This window comes from Arvicanthis niloticus, chromosome 27 (assembly GCF_011762505.2).
Source record: "Arvicanthis niloticus isolate mArvNil1 chromosome 27, mArvNil1.pat.X, whole genome shotgun sequence".
NCBI classification, from domain to species: Eukaryota; Metazoa; Chordata; class Mammalia; order Rodentia; family Muridae; genus Arvicanthis; species Arvicanthis niloticus.
This window is the reverse complement of record NC_133435.1, coordinates 17,540,174-17,559,656: the sequence shown is the minus strand read 5'-3', so window position 1 is coordinate 17,559,656 and position 19,483 is coordinate 17,540,174. Positions and strand designations below refer to the sequence as shown.

The 19,483-nt window shown below is 44.6% G+C and overlaps 1 protein-coding gene across 3 annotated transcripts in view; it reads left to right on the top strand.

Moving 5' to 3' along the window:
* Cgnl1 (cingulin like 1) overlaps positions 1 to 19,483 on the top strand; it is a 148,846-nt gene that overhangs the window by 49,107 nt on the left and 80,256 nt on the right. For all 3 annotated transcript variants that reach the window (XM_076926240.1, XM_076926241.1, XM_076926243.1), the window contains exons 3-7: positions 317 to 411; positions 2,055 to 2,160; positions 9,169 to 9,270; positions 10,101 to 10,249; positions 11,194 to 11,329. In XM_076926240.1, the coding sequence (XP_076782355.1) occupies positions 317 to 411; positions 2,055 to 2,160; positions 9,169 to 9,270; positions 10,101 to 10,249; positions 11,194 to 11,329 (588 nt within the window). The remainder of the gene's footprint in view (positions 1 to 316; positions 412 to 2,054; positions 2,161 to 9,168; positions 9,271 to 10,100; positions 10,250 to 11,193; positions 11,330 to 19,483) is intronic.

Sequence of the window (19,483 nt, the reverse complement as noted above, 5' to 3'; positions counted from 1 at the left end):
TAGTAGTAGTAAAAAAAAAAATAATAGCAGTAATAAAACAGTGATAAGGCTGGTAGGTTCCAGGTGTTATGATATTGTAGCATGGCACCAGCTGTGTGAAGGGCACTGCTATTAACCTTCAGTTGGCACTGAGGAAGTCCAGGGGATGTGAAGTCCCTCACCCAAGGATCCAAAGCTCACAGCTGCTGGGCTGAGGATACTGACCATACCAATTGATTTTGGATAGGAGTGCACTAGAAGCCTCTGCTTCAAGGTTGTTGCATCATCCTGGGAGTCTCACCATCCTGGTCTAATAACATACTTTATTATGTTCCAGGCCACACCAGATCTCTTAAAGGGCCAGCAGGAGCTCACACAACAAACCAACGAGGAGACGGCCAAGCAGATCCTTTATAATTACCTCAAAGAAGGGTGGGTGGTTTTCCTTAAAGAGCAAAGTCATTGCTGTTTCTAGCAGGGCTCTTGACTCGTATTTGAGGCTTTATATTTAATTTTTACTCCCTGAGCCATTTGAGGGCTCTGTCTCTATGGATGCAGCTTCAAATGAGGTGTAGGGCACAGGGAAGGGTGTTCTTTATGACAGTTACAAAAATGTGGAGATTTTGTATTTGTGTATGTGTGTGGCTGTGATGTACGAATATGTGTGCATGTGTGTGTACAGGTACATTCAACGTTCGTGCCCACATGAGGGTCAGAGGTCAAAGCCAGGTATCTCTCACTGGACCCGGAACTCCAATTTTCTGCTATCTTGGCCCTAGGATTTGCCTCCAAACACTGGGGCTGCTTTGATGTGTGTGCTGGGATCCAAATTCAGGAGTTAACTCACTGACTCATGCTCTTTGCCTTAAATCAATGTTTTAAAAAGGACCTTTATTGCATCAGAACAAGTTCAGAGATGTACCAGTTTGTCAATGTTGATCTGGCTCAGCCCCACCCTGAGGTCTTCCATGCCTCCAAAGTCTTCATCCTCCCTTGTCCTTTCTCCCAGAGGAAGGCCTGGTCCGAGCCTGGGCTTCCAGGATTGTTAAGCACGTGAAGCATCTGAGAGCAGTGTGTTTGCCCCGCTTATCTTGAGAGATTTGTCTGTCCCAGCCACTTGGGTTCTCTACCCAAACAGGCAGACAGAAGCTCTGCAGAGAGAGGGACTGAAGATCCTGGCACCGGAGACGGGCAGCTGTCAACACTGGCTGTTTGTCTTCTGTGATTTATGAGTGACTTGTCAGCATGACAGAGCTGACAAAGTGGATTCAAAATACAACCCAGGGGCTTAAAAATGACCACAGGGTTTTAAAATACTTCCCGGGAAGGGCTTCGCCTGTAAAATGAAGGGAGAGGAACTTGTGGTTTCTAAACTCCTTTTTCTTCCCTTCCCTCTCTTTCTCCCTGCCTCCTCATGTTCCTTCTTTCCTCTTCCCCCTCCCCCTCCTCCTCCTCTCCTTCCTCCCCCTCCTCTGAGCTTCTTTATCCTCCTCTCCTACCTTTCCCATCCCTTCCCTTTCCTTCTCATTTGATTTGTTGAAAGACAAGTGAGATGGAAGTTGCAGCAGGTGCCTGTTTAAGGAATTTTATTTTAAATCCCTTAATTGCCAGGGGTGCGGTAAAACGGTCTGATTAACTGTGGAAGTGCAGACAAAGCACTCACTGCTGTTGGGCAGACTTGGCTTTGGGGCGTCTTTTTCCCAAACATAGACTAAGTAACTTAAAGATGAGTGTGTGTGTGTGTGTGTGTGTGTGTGTGTGTGTGTGTGTGTGTGTGTGTGTGTAATTCCTTTTGGAGCAGATATGCGCATACTTGATATGAAATACGAGTAAGCGGGAGCTTACTGTATTTTCATGGAGCTTGATTGTGATTGGGCATCTGTCATGAGCAGGTATTTGGACATGAACATCTATGTCTCAGGTTGAGTGGTAATGAATGCCCTTCCCTCCTGCCCATCAAACACTGGCTCTGTCTGAAGCCTCAGTTTACTCAGGTCGCTTGCAGGGGCTTGCGATGTGAGTGTGCAGGCATTTGGGCTGGCTCCCTTAACGTCTTCTCTGCTGCTGTTCTGCAGAGGCACAGACAACGAGGATGTCACCAAAAGGAAAGTGAACCTGGTCTTTGAGAAAATTCAGACTTTGAAGTCCAGAGCAGCAGGGAGTGTCCAAGGAAACACTCAGGTGAGTCAGTTTTGTAGTTTGTAGGACGTGTTGAACACAAAATGTGGAGAGGGACTGGTTTCTTCAGCTATCTGTTGGTGCAGTGAGTGGGATTCCTTCTCAAGCAGCAAGTGGTGCCTCAGACAAACAGCTTTAAACACAGGTTAAACATCCTAATCCAAAATACCCTGAGACCCCAAGCTTGAGTTCAACCCTGACCACACGCAGAAACATGAGCATAAACTTCTTCTCATGCAGAAAGCTATAAAACAATGAAATCACCTCTGGGCTCTGTGTATTAGAAATGTTGGTGGTTTAAATGAATTTTACATTTCTACTTGTCTTCATGAAATATCTTATTATATACATGCAGATATTTCAGTCCCGAAATAATAATCCCAAGTCTGCAATACTTCTAAAGCCAGTCATCACGGCAAAGGTGCCACGACCTGCTGTAGAAACAGAATATTTTTGTGTGTCGGCTACTGTCTTCTCTAGCACTCAGCATACCTGTGACTATGTTGTGAGGGTAAGGGTGAGGATGGTGGTATACACACACACACACACACACACACACACAACCATAATTCTGACTTGGGAACTTAAAATTTGTTTATACACAGCTTTCAGGAGCTGTACCTAAATTTTCTTTTCATTAAAAAAATATTCTTTGGCAATTTCATAGATGTACATATATGAATATATTTTAGTATATTAGTATAGTAGAAGATATTTATATGTATATAATTTTAGTTGTTTTTCACACCTGATCCTTCTCTCTGATAGCTCTGGTTTGCCTCAGACTCACAGAGAACTGTCTGCCTGTGCCTCTGGAGTGCTGCTGACATTGACTGTCTCCTATCTCTTAATATCAATTTAATATTTTTTTTTTTTGGTAAAGCATTTAAATTTAAATTGCATCTACTATTCTTGTCTTTTATTTACTTGCATGTTCTGGGGAGGACCTGGCCTTTAGACTTGATATTAAGCTTGTGTCATTACAGATCATGGACTTGGGACAGTCTGCCAGAACTGGGGAAGTCAGTGTATCCCTTGCAAATAAGATGTCTAAGGCCAAAGTGTTCTTTGAGAGAAGGCAGGAAGGCAGGTGTTCTATGTTGAAAGAGTGGCACAGACAATATTAAGCATTGTGAGTTTGCCATGTTTATGTTTCTTGAGGTAATTTTATGTGGTAGTCTATGGGAAGAGCAAGATAGGACGCCTTCATTCTAGGCTATTGTGAAAGACATTTTTATTTTCTTTCAAGACAGCTTCATGTAGCTAAAGCTGACCTAGAACTTGTGATTCTCTTGCCCCCAGCTCAGAGTGCTGGGATTACAGGTGTGTACTACCCATCCTTTTATATGGTGCTTGGATGGAACTCTGGGCTTCATCTATGCCTGGCAAGTACTCTACCAACAGAATTGCATCCCCAGGCCCCAGGAATGGATTTCAGACAGATGCACATGCTATTACGTTACATAAGTCACTCCTTTTGTTGCTTCTAGCAAGATTAGTTAAGGAGCCCTGTTGGCTAGAGGGAGGGAGGATGAGATCTCTGGCACTGAGCAGTGTCTGACTTTAATTGATAAAGTTTCTCTGCCCCTGCCCCCCCTTCTTGTGTTCTGAATCTGATGCTTTGCTGGCAACATTTTGGAGTTTTATCTTTTGGGATGTTAAGTGATTCCCTAGGAGAGACTGTTGGAGTGTTTTCTCTGTGGACTGAGACCATCTTGGAACCAATATAGCAGATAGGGACTTTCTTTTTCTTTTTCTTTCCTTCTGTTTCTTCTCCTTCCCTTCTTCCCTGTTTCCCTCTCCCTTTCTCCCTCCCTTTCCTCAGTATGTGATTCTCCCACTGCGCTGGATTTAGATTCTAAATTGGACGCTGTCATTCCACTGGAACAACTTGCCACGCCTGTGATTTTGCTGCGGGCTCCCCTCCTGTCCCCGCAGGTCCCCGCATTGGTGAGAAGGGCCTCTTCTCGGCTTATGATATGAAACCCACACCTGCATCAGCAGCTTGCGAGCCAAGACTCTGCATCTTATAGCTTAGGTTCCTGCTTTTATCTCTTCGCTTTGCCACTTAGCTGCAGGATTTTAGCCAATTCCCCCTTGAGAGCTTCATCCTGTTATCACTTCCATGGTGGTAGAAAAGAAACAAGAGACCCCGAGATTCACCGTCAGATCAGACAAGACACCTCCAGACCCGACTTTTTAATCTGGCCCCTCTTTCTTGGTGGAAAGACGGATTAGATGGAAAAAGCCAATTCGGCCCAAATGCATTTATTTGCATTTGCTGACAGGACTATGCTGAAGGTGGGGGATGAGCGTCTGCCGGGCAGTCCTGGAGCGTTAGACCCCAGGGCAAGGGAGGTTTAGAAACAGAGGGTCCGGCTGCACACAGACACAGGCTCCCAGAGAACATCACCCAACAGAGGTTTCTTCGATAAATACTTTTTTGCTTGTTTATTGGAATCAAACTTAAGAGTAAAATGCACAAGTCATAACTGTGTAGTTTGCTGGGTTTTAACATAGATTTACACCTGTGTAAATCCTACACTAATCACAGACAGGGTGCTCCCCTCACCCGGGAGTTACCCTGTGTGCAAGCAAGTCCTCCTTCTTGAGGTAATCCTATTGTGACACCGATAGCCTGGATTAATTTTTCTTAAATTTCAATTGGTTACCTGATTATTGTCTTTCCGGTGTTATCTCTTCAATATTGTGTCAGTGAAGTTCACTAATGTTACATTTACTAGTATTTTGTATCACACACTAGTGTGTGTGTGTGTGTGTGTGTGTACTTAGTGTGTCTCTGGGGAATATTTCTACCTTGGGACTCTTAGTGATAAAGCTATAGTGAACATTGAACACTATTGTATGTACACTTATTGTACGTACTATAGGACACTCACCCACACTTTCTCTTTGGTATATAAGCAGAAGTGAGTTACCAGGTCATAAAGTAGGCAGTAGTTTTGCTGTGCATATTGTGAATGGTTTCAGGAAGTGATGGAACAGTTAACACTCCCACCTGTGGTGCTTGTAAGGCCTGGGTGTTAGGCTCTGGCTAGCACCTTCTGTTCCCTTGCATGGATTCTATGACTGTATGTTCCATACAGATTGAAGTACTATAGCTTTAGCATAAGCTCTAAAATCTGGTAATGTCTATCTTCTGACTTTATATTTTTCTTCTTTTTATCAAGTTGGCTATTCTAAGTCTCTCACCTTTCCATACAAATGCTAGATTTTCCAGAAGTGGGGGTGGGGTAGGCAGAGCTAGGGAGATGGCTCAAGGGTGGGCTCTTGCAGAGGACCTAAGCTTGGTTCTTAGCACCTATGTCATGTGCTTCACACTGCAACTCCAGCTCCAGGGGATCAGACACCCTGGCTCAGGAAACATATGTACACGTGTGCACCATACACACATACACGTAATTAAAATAATAATAACAGGAATAAATCTTTAGTAAAAAGCAAGGAGAGGAGAGAGAGAAACAAGGACTCCTGTCTGGGGTTACACTGGATCTGCATATCCCTTTGTTTAGGATGCCCTCATCATGTGGCTGGGTCCCTAAAGAAGCATGGACCGTCTCCTGTACATGTGTGCCCTCTGCTTCTCCTGTATCTCACGTGTTTTTCATTTTGGTTTGTAGACTTTGCGCTTGCATTCATTCTTGGTGTGTGTCTGTGTTTTTTTGCCTAAGGCTGTTTTCTTCCATCCTGGGGAACAGTTCTACTCTGTCCTGTCATCTTTTCTGCTGACAGTGGGCTTTCTCTGTTTTCTCAGATTGCCCTCTCTCTGTTCATCCCTGTGTTCGAGACTCTCTAGTTCAGGAAGCATTGTTTTATCTGATAACTTCATCGTCTCCCGTGGGTTCCCTGGAAAGCAGGCAGCATTCTTAGTATTGTTCCGCTGAAAGCCATGCATCTTCTGTCTGTCTGTCTGTCTGTCTGTCTGTCTCTGTCTCTCTCTGTCTCTGTCTCTGTCTCTCTCTCTCTGTCTCTCTGTCTCTCTCTCTCTCTCTCTCTCTCTCTCTCTCTGTCTGTCTGTCTGCTTTGACTATTTGATCTTCCACTCTTGGAAGTTTGAGTGTGGTTTGCCTGAGTGTGGTCTTCCTGTGTTTAGCCTGAGTTCTTGACTTCGCAGGTCTCTGGTACTCATCATATTGAAGCACCCTGGCCATATGTTATGAATATCGTTATTACATTCTGCTCTCCTCAGAGTCCAGTTGCATGTATTTTAAATTTTTTTATGTTCTCTCTTGTTCTGTGTGTGTTGTATGAGTGTCTATGTGAGTGTTTGTATTTGTGTGTGTGTGTATCTGTCTGTAGTTTCATTTGGTTTCTCTCTGTCTCTGTGTTTCTGTCTTTCAGTTTTTTGTTTGTTTGTTTGTTTGTTTGTTTTTGTTTTTGTTTTTCTGGTTTTCCAAAGCTTTTATTGTTCATGGCATGGTGAATGGACGCAAGTGGTAAGCCAGGGGAGACCAATCTTATAAGGAAGGGAGAAAGGGGAGGGAATAACTTAATTAGCTACGCCCCTGGCCTTTTGATAATTCATTAATATATGTCTCTCAGTTTTTTGCTTTTTGTTTTGTTTTGTTTTTGAGACAGCATCTCACTATGTAGCTCTGGATGTTCTGGAACTCACTATGTAGAGCAGGCTGGCCTCAAACACAATGCAGTCTACTTGCTTCGGCTTCCCAAGTGCTGAGATTAAAGCCATGCACTTTTCTCTTCATGTTTTAAATTCATTGACTTTGTTTTCTGGGTCTTCTCTTTAAAGTTAAAGGCTTATTCTTGAAACAAACACCCTCTTCATCCTTCTTTAAGGACGATATTTTTCTTCTCAGGTGTGTGTTTGTGGTGTGCATGTGTGTATATGTATGTTCATGTGTGTCCATGTGTGTGCACACATAAATGTATATAGGTGTACATGAGTGCATGTATGTGAGGCCCTGAAGTTGATATAGAGAATCTTCCTGGGGCCCTCTTCCGCCACACTCTATAGGGTTCTCATCAAACCCAGAACTCACTGTTACGGCTTATTTTTCTAGACAGCTCATTCCAGGGGTCTTGTTTTCACTTTCCTAGGCTGGGATTACAGGCGAGCCACCCACTGACCCAGCACCCACGTGGGTTTAGGGGATGTAAACTTGAATCCTCTTGCTTGCACAGGCAAGCATTAATTACTGAGCCACCTCTCAGCCCCCAGGGACTAGTCTTTTAAGAGCCACCTAATGAGTTCTTAAATTTAAGGTATTGTGTTGCCATTCTAAAATGTCCATTTGACCATGTTTCTAGATTCTAACTGGTGTGAGAACCTTTTTAAAAGTCCATTTTGTTCACAGTTTTCTGTGTGTTTAAGAATATTGTTTATCGCTCTTTGCCCTCCTTCTCTTCTGGGTCTCTGTTTTCTGTCTGGGTCATCTCTTACTTCTGTTGTGCTTCTCTATGATTGGTCAGTTTTTTCCTGCTTCTTTAAATGTCTAGGATTTTCTAAGTGCATGCTGGGTAGTAGATGACAACTTACACATGTGCTGGATTGTCTTCTCTTCCACCAAAGGGTGTTGAATTTTCTCCTAAAAGCTAAATCATATGTGTAAGTCACCTTCATCCTGCAGGTGCTGCTGCTTTAGGCTTTGCTGAGGGTGGGTCTCATTACGTTTTAACTTTCGCTCCTATGGCATGACCTATGGTCCCTTCTCAGATGTCAAGCGACTACCAAGATGTTAACCAGGCTTTGTCTGTGTTGGCTGAGTTGTGCTCCATTGTCTCTCAGCTCAGCACAGCCTATGGTGGTTGCTTGGCTTCTTTATCTCTCAGACCCTTTTTTTTTCTGATGAACTTTTGGGACCTTGCCTTGCTTACAATATAGCTTAGGAATCATCTAAGAAACCAGAAAGGTGTGTTTTTTAAAATAGCTTTTTCTGTGGCATTCTTACTTCTCTAATACCCTCACCCCAAAGCTGATCTTTCGCTTATAATATCTAATTTCCTAAGTGCTTCTTAACTTGATGTGAGTTGCACAATCCTTTTGATTGGACTCTTTTCCTCTTGAATTAAAGTAATAAATTATTCTCATTGGTTGGTTTTGTTTTGTGGCAACGGGGATTGAGCCCTGGGCCTCACATACGCTAGGCAATTTTATGTACTACTGGGTTACATCCCCAACCTTGTAAACTTTGTGTATTTAGAGCTATTTTAAGCTCAAGGTGGACTGAGAAGAAAGGACAGGGATTTCGCTTGTCCTGTTGTGATCCTCGGGTACACTTTTAATCATGGATAGATATTAATTAGCACACATGTTTATAATCGAAATCCCGCAGTTCACTCTGGAATTTGCTCTTGGTAGTGTACATTATATTAGAGTATATGGGTATGTATGTGTATATGTGTATGTGTGTGTGTGAGAGTGTATGTGTGTACTTGTTCACATCTGTGCACATACATGTGGAGGTCAGAGGTCGACACTAGAAGCTTTCTTCAGTTGCCTTCTACTTTATTCTTTTTCTCAAATTCCATCACTGGGAAGGCAGAGACAGGAAGATTCCCCAAGGTTCACCCTAACCTATTTAGCCAGCCCCAGGCCAGTGAGGGACTATGTTTGTTTGTTTGTTTGTTTGTTTGTTTGTTTGTTTTTTAAAGGTGCTTCAGGAACCACAGGTAAGGTTGTCCTTGGGCTTTCACATGCACACACAAGCAGGAAATCAGGTGTTCTAAATTTAGTACTTTAATAGTTCATAATATGTCAGAAAGATGGCCAATAAATCCACCCCTTCCTCAAGTGTTAGTTAGTCACGCTGGAAATCTGTGAAATAGTCCCTCAGACTGTGGTGAAAGATGTAAAATAAACTCTGAGGGAGCATCACAGTCAGCTGTGGGGAGGATTCTGTAGAAGCTGATGGTCGATTGAGTCTCAGGATGGTGCTGTCTCCTGGATTCTATCCCCAATATTACCGTGGGGGAGGAGAACTGAAAAGCATCTCATGGTGTAACCGAGGATATCTTTGCGATTAATTGTAGGCTCCGAATTCTCCCTCTGAAGGCAACAATCTATTGGATCAAAAGAACAAATTGATCCTAGAAGTATCTGAACTACAGCAGCAACTGCAGCTGGAGATGAAGGTAGCTGGCTCTTATATGTTTTCCCATTTCTGTCTTGGTTGATAAAGGTTTTTTTTTTTTTTTAAAAAAAACAAAACAAAACAAAACACATTGAGATGTCCAGGTAAGGAGAAAGTCATTTTCACTCCCTAAAAGAAACATTCCTCTCATCCCTGAGCACATTCCTTTGAATTTGGAGGCTGCTAGCCAAAGAATTTTTTAAAGCAACAGAGCATACAGACACTGTTGGCTTTGAGCAAATGAAATCCTGTTAGAGACAGGCGGTCCAATAGGAAACTACATGTGTTGTTCTTACATAAAACATCTAAACTTAAGGAACAGAAACAGCAACAGCAAAATGAGGTCTAGCTGTGTTTGTGTTTTCATTTTAAAAGTGTTCAATTCACTAAGTATGACTATTTCATATTCTTTCTAGAACTTCTAAACCTTAATTACATGGTTTGATTAAGTTGTTTAATAATGAACAAGTGTATGGATTCCATTAGTGTTCACAAGTGGGCTTCTGGGCTGGAGATGTCCCTCATTGAGTAAAGTGCTTGCTCAGCACACATAAAACCCTGGTTTCCAGCCCCCCCCCCCCCCCCCCCCCCCCGCGCCTCCTAACCCAGGCATGGTAGTGCATCCCTGAACTCCCAGCACTTCTGAAGCGAAGACAAAAACATCAGGAGTTCAGGATCATCCTTGTCTACATAGCCAGTTTGTTGTTAGCCTGGGCTATGTGAGATCCCGCCAGAGAGACCGACAGACAGACAGACATGGAAAGGGGGGGGGTGGTGTTTCAGTATTGATAGACAACAGAGGTATTTTAAAATCATACTGACCCATGTTAGAACCATCAGAACATCAAGGAGGAGAGAGAAAGAATGAGAGAGGACTTGGAAGAGCTGCGAGCCCGGCACCAGAGCCAAGTGGAGGAGACAGCCACCCTGAAGAGACGGCTGGAGGAAAGTGAAGCGGAGCTGAGGAAGAACTTGGAAGAGTGAGTGTCCGGCTGGAGCCCCGCCCCTTCCTGCCTTCTTGAGTCACGTGTTGCTAGACCCTTTTGTCCTTTTCACACCTCCCAGCCCTCTAAGTGTTTATCAACACGACTCACCCCTCTTTCCTTTTTTTCCCCTCCTACAAAGTTGTGCAGGATACATTAGCAGGGGGGTTAATAATTACTAAACCCCGTTGTGTGCCTTGAGCGTGTCATCTTATAAAGGTTCAGCCCCGACAGGGGATCTTCTGGCAGGTGACTGGAGAAGCAGTGGGCTCTGAGGGGTGATATATAGTGACTGAGGTATCTCCTGGGAACCTTGAGTGTGATACCTAAGAACTATGGTTTCCAGAAGCCTAGGCCTAGCCTCCAAAACGTGTCAGCCTATAGGGTTCACAGTCTATCCCAGCATGTGAGCACTTTCTCCAGAATGTGCTGGTCTCAATGATACATCTTCACACTTAATGCTCAGCCTGTGGAGAGGGAAAGTAGCTCCCAGGCTCTACCAGCCATATTATCCTGTGAAACTTAGTGGCAAGAACTCTAGAATCAAGGTCTGCTTTTCTTTCTGGAATATCTTTGCAAACACACCCAAGAGATTCACTTTCTAGCCTCTCAGTTTAATCAAGCTGATAACATTGACCATTAACTTGATGGTTCTTCTCCTTTATAGTACTGGATGGTTCTCCATGGTTTTTGGCATTTCTTCATTTTCTGTGTCCTAATTCTAGTACTTCATGGTCTCTTTCTGGTAGAAACTGTCCCCACAAGTCTGTCCCATTTCATTTGTTTGTCAGAGTGCTTATCTGACATGTTGGCCAAATTACACTGTAGTCCCACTCGGGGTACAGGTGACCATGTAACATCCTGAAAGCCTGTGGTCAGACTAGGTGAGGACTGTGGATCCCAGGAGCTTGTCTGACAGACCTCCGGTTGTCTTCTGCCAGGCTGTTCCAAGTGAAGATGGAACGGGAACAGCACCAGACTGAGATCAGAGACCTTCAGGACCAGCTGTCGGAAATGCACGATGAGCTAGACAGCACCAAGCGATCGGAGGACAGGGAGAAGGGAGCCCTGATCGAGGTAAGGGGGCTGTGGGCCAGGTGTGAGCCCCACCTGCCTCAGAGGTGGGACTTCATGGGCTGGATGCTGCAAGCCATTTTCTGCTGTGTGCACTTGATCTACTGGTTTCTCCATTTAGATTCTGTGAGGCCATCATTGTCTTAGGGAAACTTTCAACCACGCTGAGAAGTAAGAAGAGTAGTAGGCTAAAGGCTGGGGAGATGGCTCAGTCGGTAAAGGGTTGGCTGGGCAACCACGAGGACTTGAGATCAACCCCCCAGAAACTGTGTAAAGCCATAGCTGGACGATTAATCCTAGTGTGGGGGTAGACGAGATGGACAGAGTCCTGAGGTGTGCTGGCTGGCCAGACTAGCCTATTCTGTAAGCTCCTAGCCCAGAGACCCTGTGTCAGAAAACAAGGAGACCCTGAGGAATGAGATCAGAGGTGACTTCTGGCCTATACCCCTCCCATCCCATACGTGTACACACTCATCTACATAGTCTTTCTCATACACTCACATACTCTCTTACATATTCAACAGATGTTCTCACATGCATAATAAATACATGCTTTTCCACACTCAGATGTTCTCACACGCATGCTCACACTCATACACTCACACACATATACATACACTCTTACACAGATGCTCTCATAGACACACACTTACATGCTCATACTCATAACATACACTCACACTCACACACAGAGAACAGTACATTAGCACATATCAGTTCTCAGCACAGACCAAGGAGCTGTCAATGTTTCAACATATTCCTGCACTAATTGTTCTTGCATCTATTCATCTTTGAAGTAAATTACAGGTAAGGTCATATTTTACTCTTTTAGAATTTACGGAACTTGCTGACATAGTTATAATACCATTATGGTAGCTAACGTGTATATGTTTTCTATAGTATCAATAAAAGGAGTCCGAATACTCAACCCTTGTTATCTCTGAGTCTGTTTAACAGTTGATGTAGTAAGTTCAGGGCCAGCCTGGGGTACATCAGCCCCTCCTTAAAATGAAGTTTTTCCTAAGGATAAATTCCCAGAGATGATGTCAGTAGAGGACTTATGCCTTTTGGTGGCACTTCACCTCAGAGCCCAGAGGACAAAAGACGCTCCTGTGCCCTGTGCTGACACGCCCTGGCTCCATCCACTCTCCATTCTCTTCCTCCACTCCATCTTGCTCTTGCATATTTTCCTTCAGCACAGCCAAGGGCTGCCTGTCGTCTTTGCTTCCTCCCCCAATTCATTTGCAGCATACTTCTGAATGACAGAGCAATAGAAGAATTCTCATGATTTAAATTACTTTGAAGTGTTTTCATATTTTTCCAAAATGAAGCAATTCTAAGATGAACTGCATGCTACTTTACTTGATTTTTTTGAGATAGGGTCTCATGTAGCCCAGGGTAGCCTTAAACGTACTGTGTAGCTGAGGATGACCTTGAGTTTCTGATCTTCCTGCCTCTACCTCCCAAGTGCTGGGATTAAGCACACCCTACTGACTTTTCTGAACTTGATTTAATGATAGCTTTGTAGGCCCCTGTATATTGGTAGGGGTGAGGACAGGGACTCTGGCTTTGGTTGTGTGTGTTCAGGCCACAGCTGGGATGGGAACAGAGCACATCTTGTCTTTAACGTTGTCCTGTTCTTGGGTTCTTGCTGTTTGTCACATTGCTGACAGGACCTGAGCCGTCTGCAGAAGGAGGGAGGTGGAGAGTCTGTTAGTGACCACGGCTCACATGTCTGCCTCACTGTTCTACTCTGACTTTTCAACAGCTTTATCAATTCGGTCTACAGTTTCCATAGAGAAGGTCCCATCCCCTAGTCACTTTCCACTCATTCTTTGTATCTTAATAAGAGTAGCCTGGAGAAATTTGATAACAGATTAGACTTGGGGCCAAGTTTTTCATGGCTTTTGGCTGAGAACAGACTCTTAAAACACAATCAACATCGAATCCACAATGAGAACTGTCTGAAAACTTTTGACGCCCGGATGCTCGGTGAGCCTGTGTGGCAGCCCAGATCTTTCATGAAACCTTTCTCTTTTCTTGCTATGATACTGGAGACTGAAGCCAAGCCCCTATGCACACTAGGCACATGCTATGCCACTGGCTCCGCCTTAGCCCAGAAGGCCATCACTTTTTCTTACATAGAATCTGTAAAATAACATTAGGGCAAAAAATAGCCAGACATAGTGATGTGTGCCTTCAATGCCAGCACTTGGGAGATAGAGGCAGGTGGACTTCTATGAGTTAGAGGGTAGCCTGCTCTACAGAGTGAGTTTCCAGAACAGCCAGAGAGTCCATCTCCAAAACAACAACAAACAAAACAAACAAACAAAAATAACCCAAAACAGTTTAATGAAAAGGGTAGTAGAAGTACTGTTTTGTTAGGCTAAGAGCTGATGAATAGGGCAGATCTACTATTTGTAGAATTCCTGGGTCTGTAAACTTTTTTTTTTAAGTCAGGGTCTGTTTCTTGTAGTTCAGTCCGGACTCAAATTTGCTAACTCACTATGTAGCCAAGGTCAGCCTTGAACTCCTGATCTTCCTGCCCCCACCTTCCACATGCTGGGATTGTAGGTGGGTACCACTCTGCCTGTATTTTGTTTTCATTTGTTTGTTTGCTTATTTTTTTCATTTTTTAAAATGTGGGGCTGAGAATAGAAGCCAGTGTCTCATGCACGAGAGAAAGAGTGGTGCCAAATGAACTACATCCTCAGCTCCCGGGAACTACATGGGATATAAAAAAAAAAAAATTAAAAGGACTTTTAAAATTGTGTGTGTGTGCGCGCGCGTGTGTGTGTGTGTGTGTGTGTGTGTGTGTGCTCATGTGTGGGGATCAAAAGATAACTTTTGAAAGTTGGCTCTCTCCTTTCATCTTGTGAGTCTCAGGGGTTGAACTCAGACCACTAGGCTTGGTGGCAAGCACCTTCACCTGCTGAGCCGGCTCACTCGCCCATGAGACCCATTTTTCAGCTCTGATACAAAAACAATCTTAGGACTAGTGTTTGGTTCCTTTTATGCCCATTCAGGTGGCATCAGGTCCACCATGCAACACCTGTCCAGATGCCATCCAGGTGGGTTTTCTGATGAACGGATGTTTCTGACGAAGACTCCCGAGCTGAGAGATGGCCCTTTCACACAGAGCCCTCGTGTCCTTCAGCATCCCTGAAATGCTTGGCTATGAAACCGTGGAGAGAGAAGGGGGCCCGGCACTTCTAAAATAAACATACACTGTGATCCTTCTAATGTCACCTAGATTCTAACAACAGTGGCTGAGCAATGCTGACTCTCTCCAGCCACCTTACACCATCTAAGCCATCGGGTAGAGCAGTGCTTCTTCACCTTCCTAATGCGTTGACCTTTAATACAGTCCCTCATGGTGTGGTGAAACCCCTCCCCCCAACCATAAGATTATTTTCATTGCTACTTCATAACTGTAATTTGCTTCTGTTATGAATCGTAATGTAAATATCAGATATGCAGGATATTTGATATGTGACCCCCCGTGAAAGGGTTGTTCAGAGAGGTCACAGCCCACAGGTTGAGAAGCGCCTCGTCAGAACCAGAAAAAAAAAAGACTGACTTCTGTTGGACTCCTACAATACAAAACCACCTGTACCACAGCAATGGGCATGGGCCAGATGTAGCTTTCTTCATTTTGGCATGCAGGACTGCGGTGGATGTGGGATGCCCCTCTCTGTGGTCAGGGCTTGCAGCCATGGGGGTATCCTAGTGCCCATCTCTCAGCAGCCTGCTGTTGGGATCACTGCTACAGGGGACATCAGCTCCCTGTGGGATGCACTTCCTTTGTCTCCCAGCTTTTCTTCCTTCCTGTGGTTTTAGGCTCTGGCTGTGTTTCTTTGCTTTAGTTTAAAGAAATGAATCCTGCCAGAGTCCCTTGCCCCTAGTGTACCTTTCCGACCTTTTCTAGTAGACAGCACTCTGTTCTGTTTGCAGCTAACACTTAGGCCACACACAGTGTCAGTGTTCAGCTTTCTGGGTGGTTTATGGTCTGGTCTGTAGTCACTTTATGGGAAAAAGAAGGTACTAGGTCCTATCCAGGCCAGACCCTCTGCTCTAATGTTTATCAGCTGTGTGACCTGGGTGTGTTTGCGACAGATAGATAGATAGATAGATAGATAGATAGATAGATAGATAGAGAGGGGGGACAGAGACAGAGAGAATGATAAGACAAAAACAGATTGAATACATGTGCATGCATGCGAGTGTGTGCATGTGCATATGTGTGGGGAGGTTCTAGAGGAAAACCTCATTTCTCAAATGTCAAGTATATCTTGATATCCAAGACAAATCTAGAACTTGCCAAGTAGGCTAGCTAGGTAGCTGGCCAGGGGTTCTCTAGGAGTACCTATCTCTGTCTCTCAAAAGCTGGGATCGAATACACCTGCTACCCAGCCTGACTACTGCTACTGCTGCTGCTGCTGCTGCTGCTGCTGCTGCTGCTTCTGCTGCTTCTGCTTCTGCTTCTGCTGCTGTTTCTGCTGCTGCTGCTGCTGCTTCTTCTTCTTCTTCTTCTTCTTCTTCTTCTTCTTCTTCTTCTTCTTCTTCTTCTTCTTCTTCTTCTTCTTCTTCTTCTTCTTCTTCTTCTTTTTTAAAGCAAGTACATTCTGGGGGTTGAACTAGGGTCCTGGTGGTAGCAAGACAAGTACTTTACTCACTAAGCCAGCTCCCCGTTCCCAGCTGTGTGATGTCAGAGGAGGCGTGTTAGCATCTCAGAGCTCCTGGCTTCTCATTTATGAACACTTCTTGACCTTGAGTGTAGTCACTTTTGGGTTTCTAGAAACATTATTCTCATACAATTAAGTGCCAACACGAGCGGCTTTTCTAGATCTTCTGTTACCTACCCTTCGTATACACTAGGGGTTTTGTTTGTCTGTTTTGTTTATTTAAATTTACATTATTTATTTATTTTATGGCTGTGGGTGTGGGCATGACCTTGTCATTGCCTGAAGTGTGAAGGTTAGAGGACAGCTTGTGGGAGGGAAGTCAGCTCTCTGCTGCTAGCACGTGAGTGCCGAGGTTCAGACTCTGCCCAGACTTGGGAGTTAGCACCTTTACCTGCTAAACCATCTCAGTGTGAAATGGCAGGTTCCTTGTCACATGGCCCCTCTTGACTGCACGAAGGTTTAGAAATTAGTGATTCTAAGTAGCCAGATTTCTCCTTGTTTTCTCTGACTGTAGTCTCCAGAGAGTTGCATTTCTCTCTACTGGACACTTGCTTATAGTTTGAGTTTCTCCTAGTTACCGTTTTCCTCTTTGTTTGATGTGATTACAATTTCCTGCATTGAAGTGAAGTTTTGGAAACTGTATTTGCCTATTGGTCTCCCTTCTGGAAACTGCTGTGTGATATGGCGAGGCATAATCTGATTGGATCCGTACAGTATGGTTCACTTAAGTGACAGGTCCAGCCACAGATAACACCCTGTCTGTGTAGAATGGACTGCAAATCCTTGGTCCTTGACACGCCTTGGCGACAGCACAAACATAGATACGCGCACCCCCCACCCCCCAAAAGATAAGGGTGGGAAGAGGAACTGCTCTATCTAAGAACAACTAAAAAATGTGTGAGAGTAAAAGCAGGAAGGGGTGACTCTGAAGTTGCTGGCTGGAGGCGCCATCAAGTCCTAGAGAGATCTTCAGTGGCAACAGTGATGGATGAGTTCCACTTCAAAGAGAGATGGGTAGGGATAGTCAAGTGGTCCCTCATTCAAAGTTAGGATGAGGAATTTTGGGGTCTTAGGGATGGGCCTCTAGGCTGCATCAATGCTCATCCTTGCCTGCTGGTGACGTGCTGGCGGGGTTAAAGCTTGGTCTGTGCTGTGCTCTCCCACCTGTCTGCTTGCTCCTGTGGACCCACTCATCCAAGAGCAGCAGGTCTCAACCCTTTCACAGGGGTCGAGTATCAGATATCCTGCATTGCAGTTGATAACAGTAAGCTTACAAGGAGCAACAAAATAAATTTATTTCAACACATCATGAGGAACAGCATTAAATGGTCACAGCATTAGGAAGGTTGAGAACCACTGCTTCAGAGTAAAGGAAAGACTTCCCCTGACAGTTGTTTTTAAATGGAACTCATTACTTTGTCCTGAAACAGTAACTTAGGGTCAAAGATCAGGATCAGTGGGTAACGTGCTTGCCTGGTAAGCCTGGCAACCTGAGTTTATGGAATGAATGTCAAGATGGAAGGACAGAAGGACTCTACAAATTGCCCTCTGATTTCCGTATATAAGCTGTAGTGTGGCCACAGTACCCCTCTGACACATCACACACACACCACATATATATCACACACATACACACACATATATATCATACATATATACATCGTACATACACTGATACACATCTCATGCATCTCACAAAAACATACTGAAAAAATTAATTTTAAAAAGTTTGGTCCAAAGTTTTCTCCTCCCTCCACAATGGCACACCTCTTGAGCGGCAAGTAGTCTGTCCTCTCAAAGATCTTGGAGACCCAGTGGCAGCTACTGCTCCAAGTCCCCAGGAGCTCAGGAGAAGAAACGACAGGGTGTGTTTTTAGTCAGAAGGTGGGGAAAGGGAGAACTAAGAGAATCCTGGCCTCTTGAGACTCCAGCTGTTTGGAATAGGGTGGGTGACTCATTCACACCCAGAACAGAACAGACAGTGCTGCTGGTTGCTCTTGATCCAGTCAAAACTGTCAAAAAGCAGATCTGTATCTTTCCCAGAAGCTTATCTCTCTCACTAGGGATTTAAGAGAGATGAGCACAGGCTGGGGATGTAGCTCAGCTGGTAGAGTGCTTGCTTAACATGCATGAAGCTCAGGCTTCCATTCCTACCACTGTATAAAATGGGTGTGCTGAACACATGCCTTTGATCCCAGGATGCTGAGTCAGGAGGATCAGACATTCAAGGTCACACTGTGTTGAGAGTTTGAGGCTAGTCTAGGATACATGAAACTTTGTCTGAGACAAGCAAAACAACCACAAAAGAAAATGCACAAGACATAGATCGTGGGGTTAAGAGTGCAAACTGTCAGAGGAAGGGTGGAAGACTGTTCTAGAGGGGGATTGTGGGAAGACTTCTCAGAGGAGCCACATTGCATCTTCAAAGAGTTTCCAAAAGGCAGAGGGACTGGCACTGGGTGGGGAGGAGGTGGCAGCTCAGAGCTTGCCTTTGTGAGCCTGGCTGTGCTGACAGGTGAATGCTCCGGTGAAGGGGATGAGGAGCTAACCTGGACAGAGGAGAGAAGGATCTAGATGTTGCAGAACTGACTTGATGTTTGTGAAGGACAGGGTAAGAGAACTCAGTCTCTGCCCTGCTCTTGCACTCGGATGCTCTGCAAACTGAGAGTGGTCCAGAGTCAAGGGAAGGAAGCAGAGAGGGAGGCCCCTGCTAGATTCCCCTAAAACTGTAATCACACTAAATCTGAGGTTTGTGTGGAACATGTGAAGCTTGTGGTTGGTAAATCATCAGAGTGGTGGTGCAGGGAAAAAATGAGAGGCAATTTAAAACCACCACCACTACCACCACCACCACCACCACAACAACAACAACAGCAAATATTAGGGAAAAAGTCAAGGAGCTTGCTCAAGGAAAGCAAAGTGTGAAAATTGTGTTCTTAGGGATATCTCGTGAGAGAAGCCAGACATGATCTTTGTAGAGAAAGTGGCTGCTGGGAAGCAGTGTGCTGTTCTATGATTTCCAGGGAGAGGAGACTTTTAAGGAGACAGGGGAGAGGCTCCAGGAGAAGTCCAGAGTATGGTACTCAGGAAGGACCAGGGAGATGCGGAGGTGTGATGGAATGACCTGGGAAAAGTCTCAGTTGAGGAACTGTCTATCTCAGGCTGTTTGTGGGGGATTAAGCTTTGTTTGTTTTAAATTAAGGTGAGTAGATCCACCGTGCATGTGGACAGCACTGTCTCATGGGCCGGGGGCTCTGAATTGTATGACAAAGGAAGTTAACTGAGAAAGAAAGCAAGCAGTGGGCCAGGAGGGCACTCAGTGATTTTGTCTTGGTAGGGGAGCCATAAAAGCCACATGGCAGGTGATTAAGGAGCGCTGTGAAATGGTAAACAATCACACTTTGAAGAAGTTTGGTGGTAAAGGTGGTAGGTAGCCAAGAGTCCAGGAAATGGAAAGGAACCAGGGCTGAAA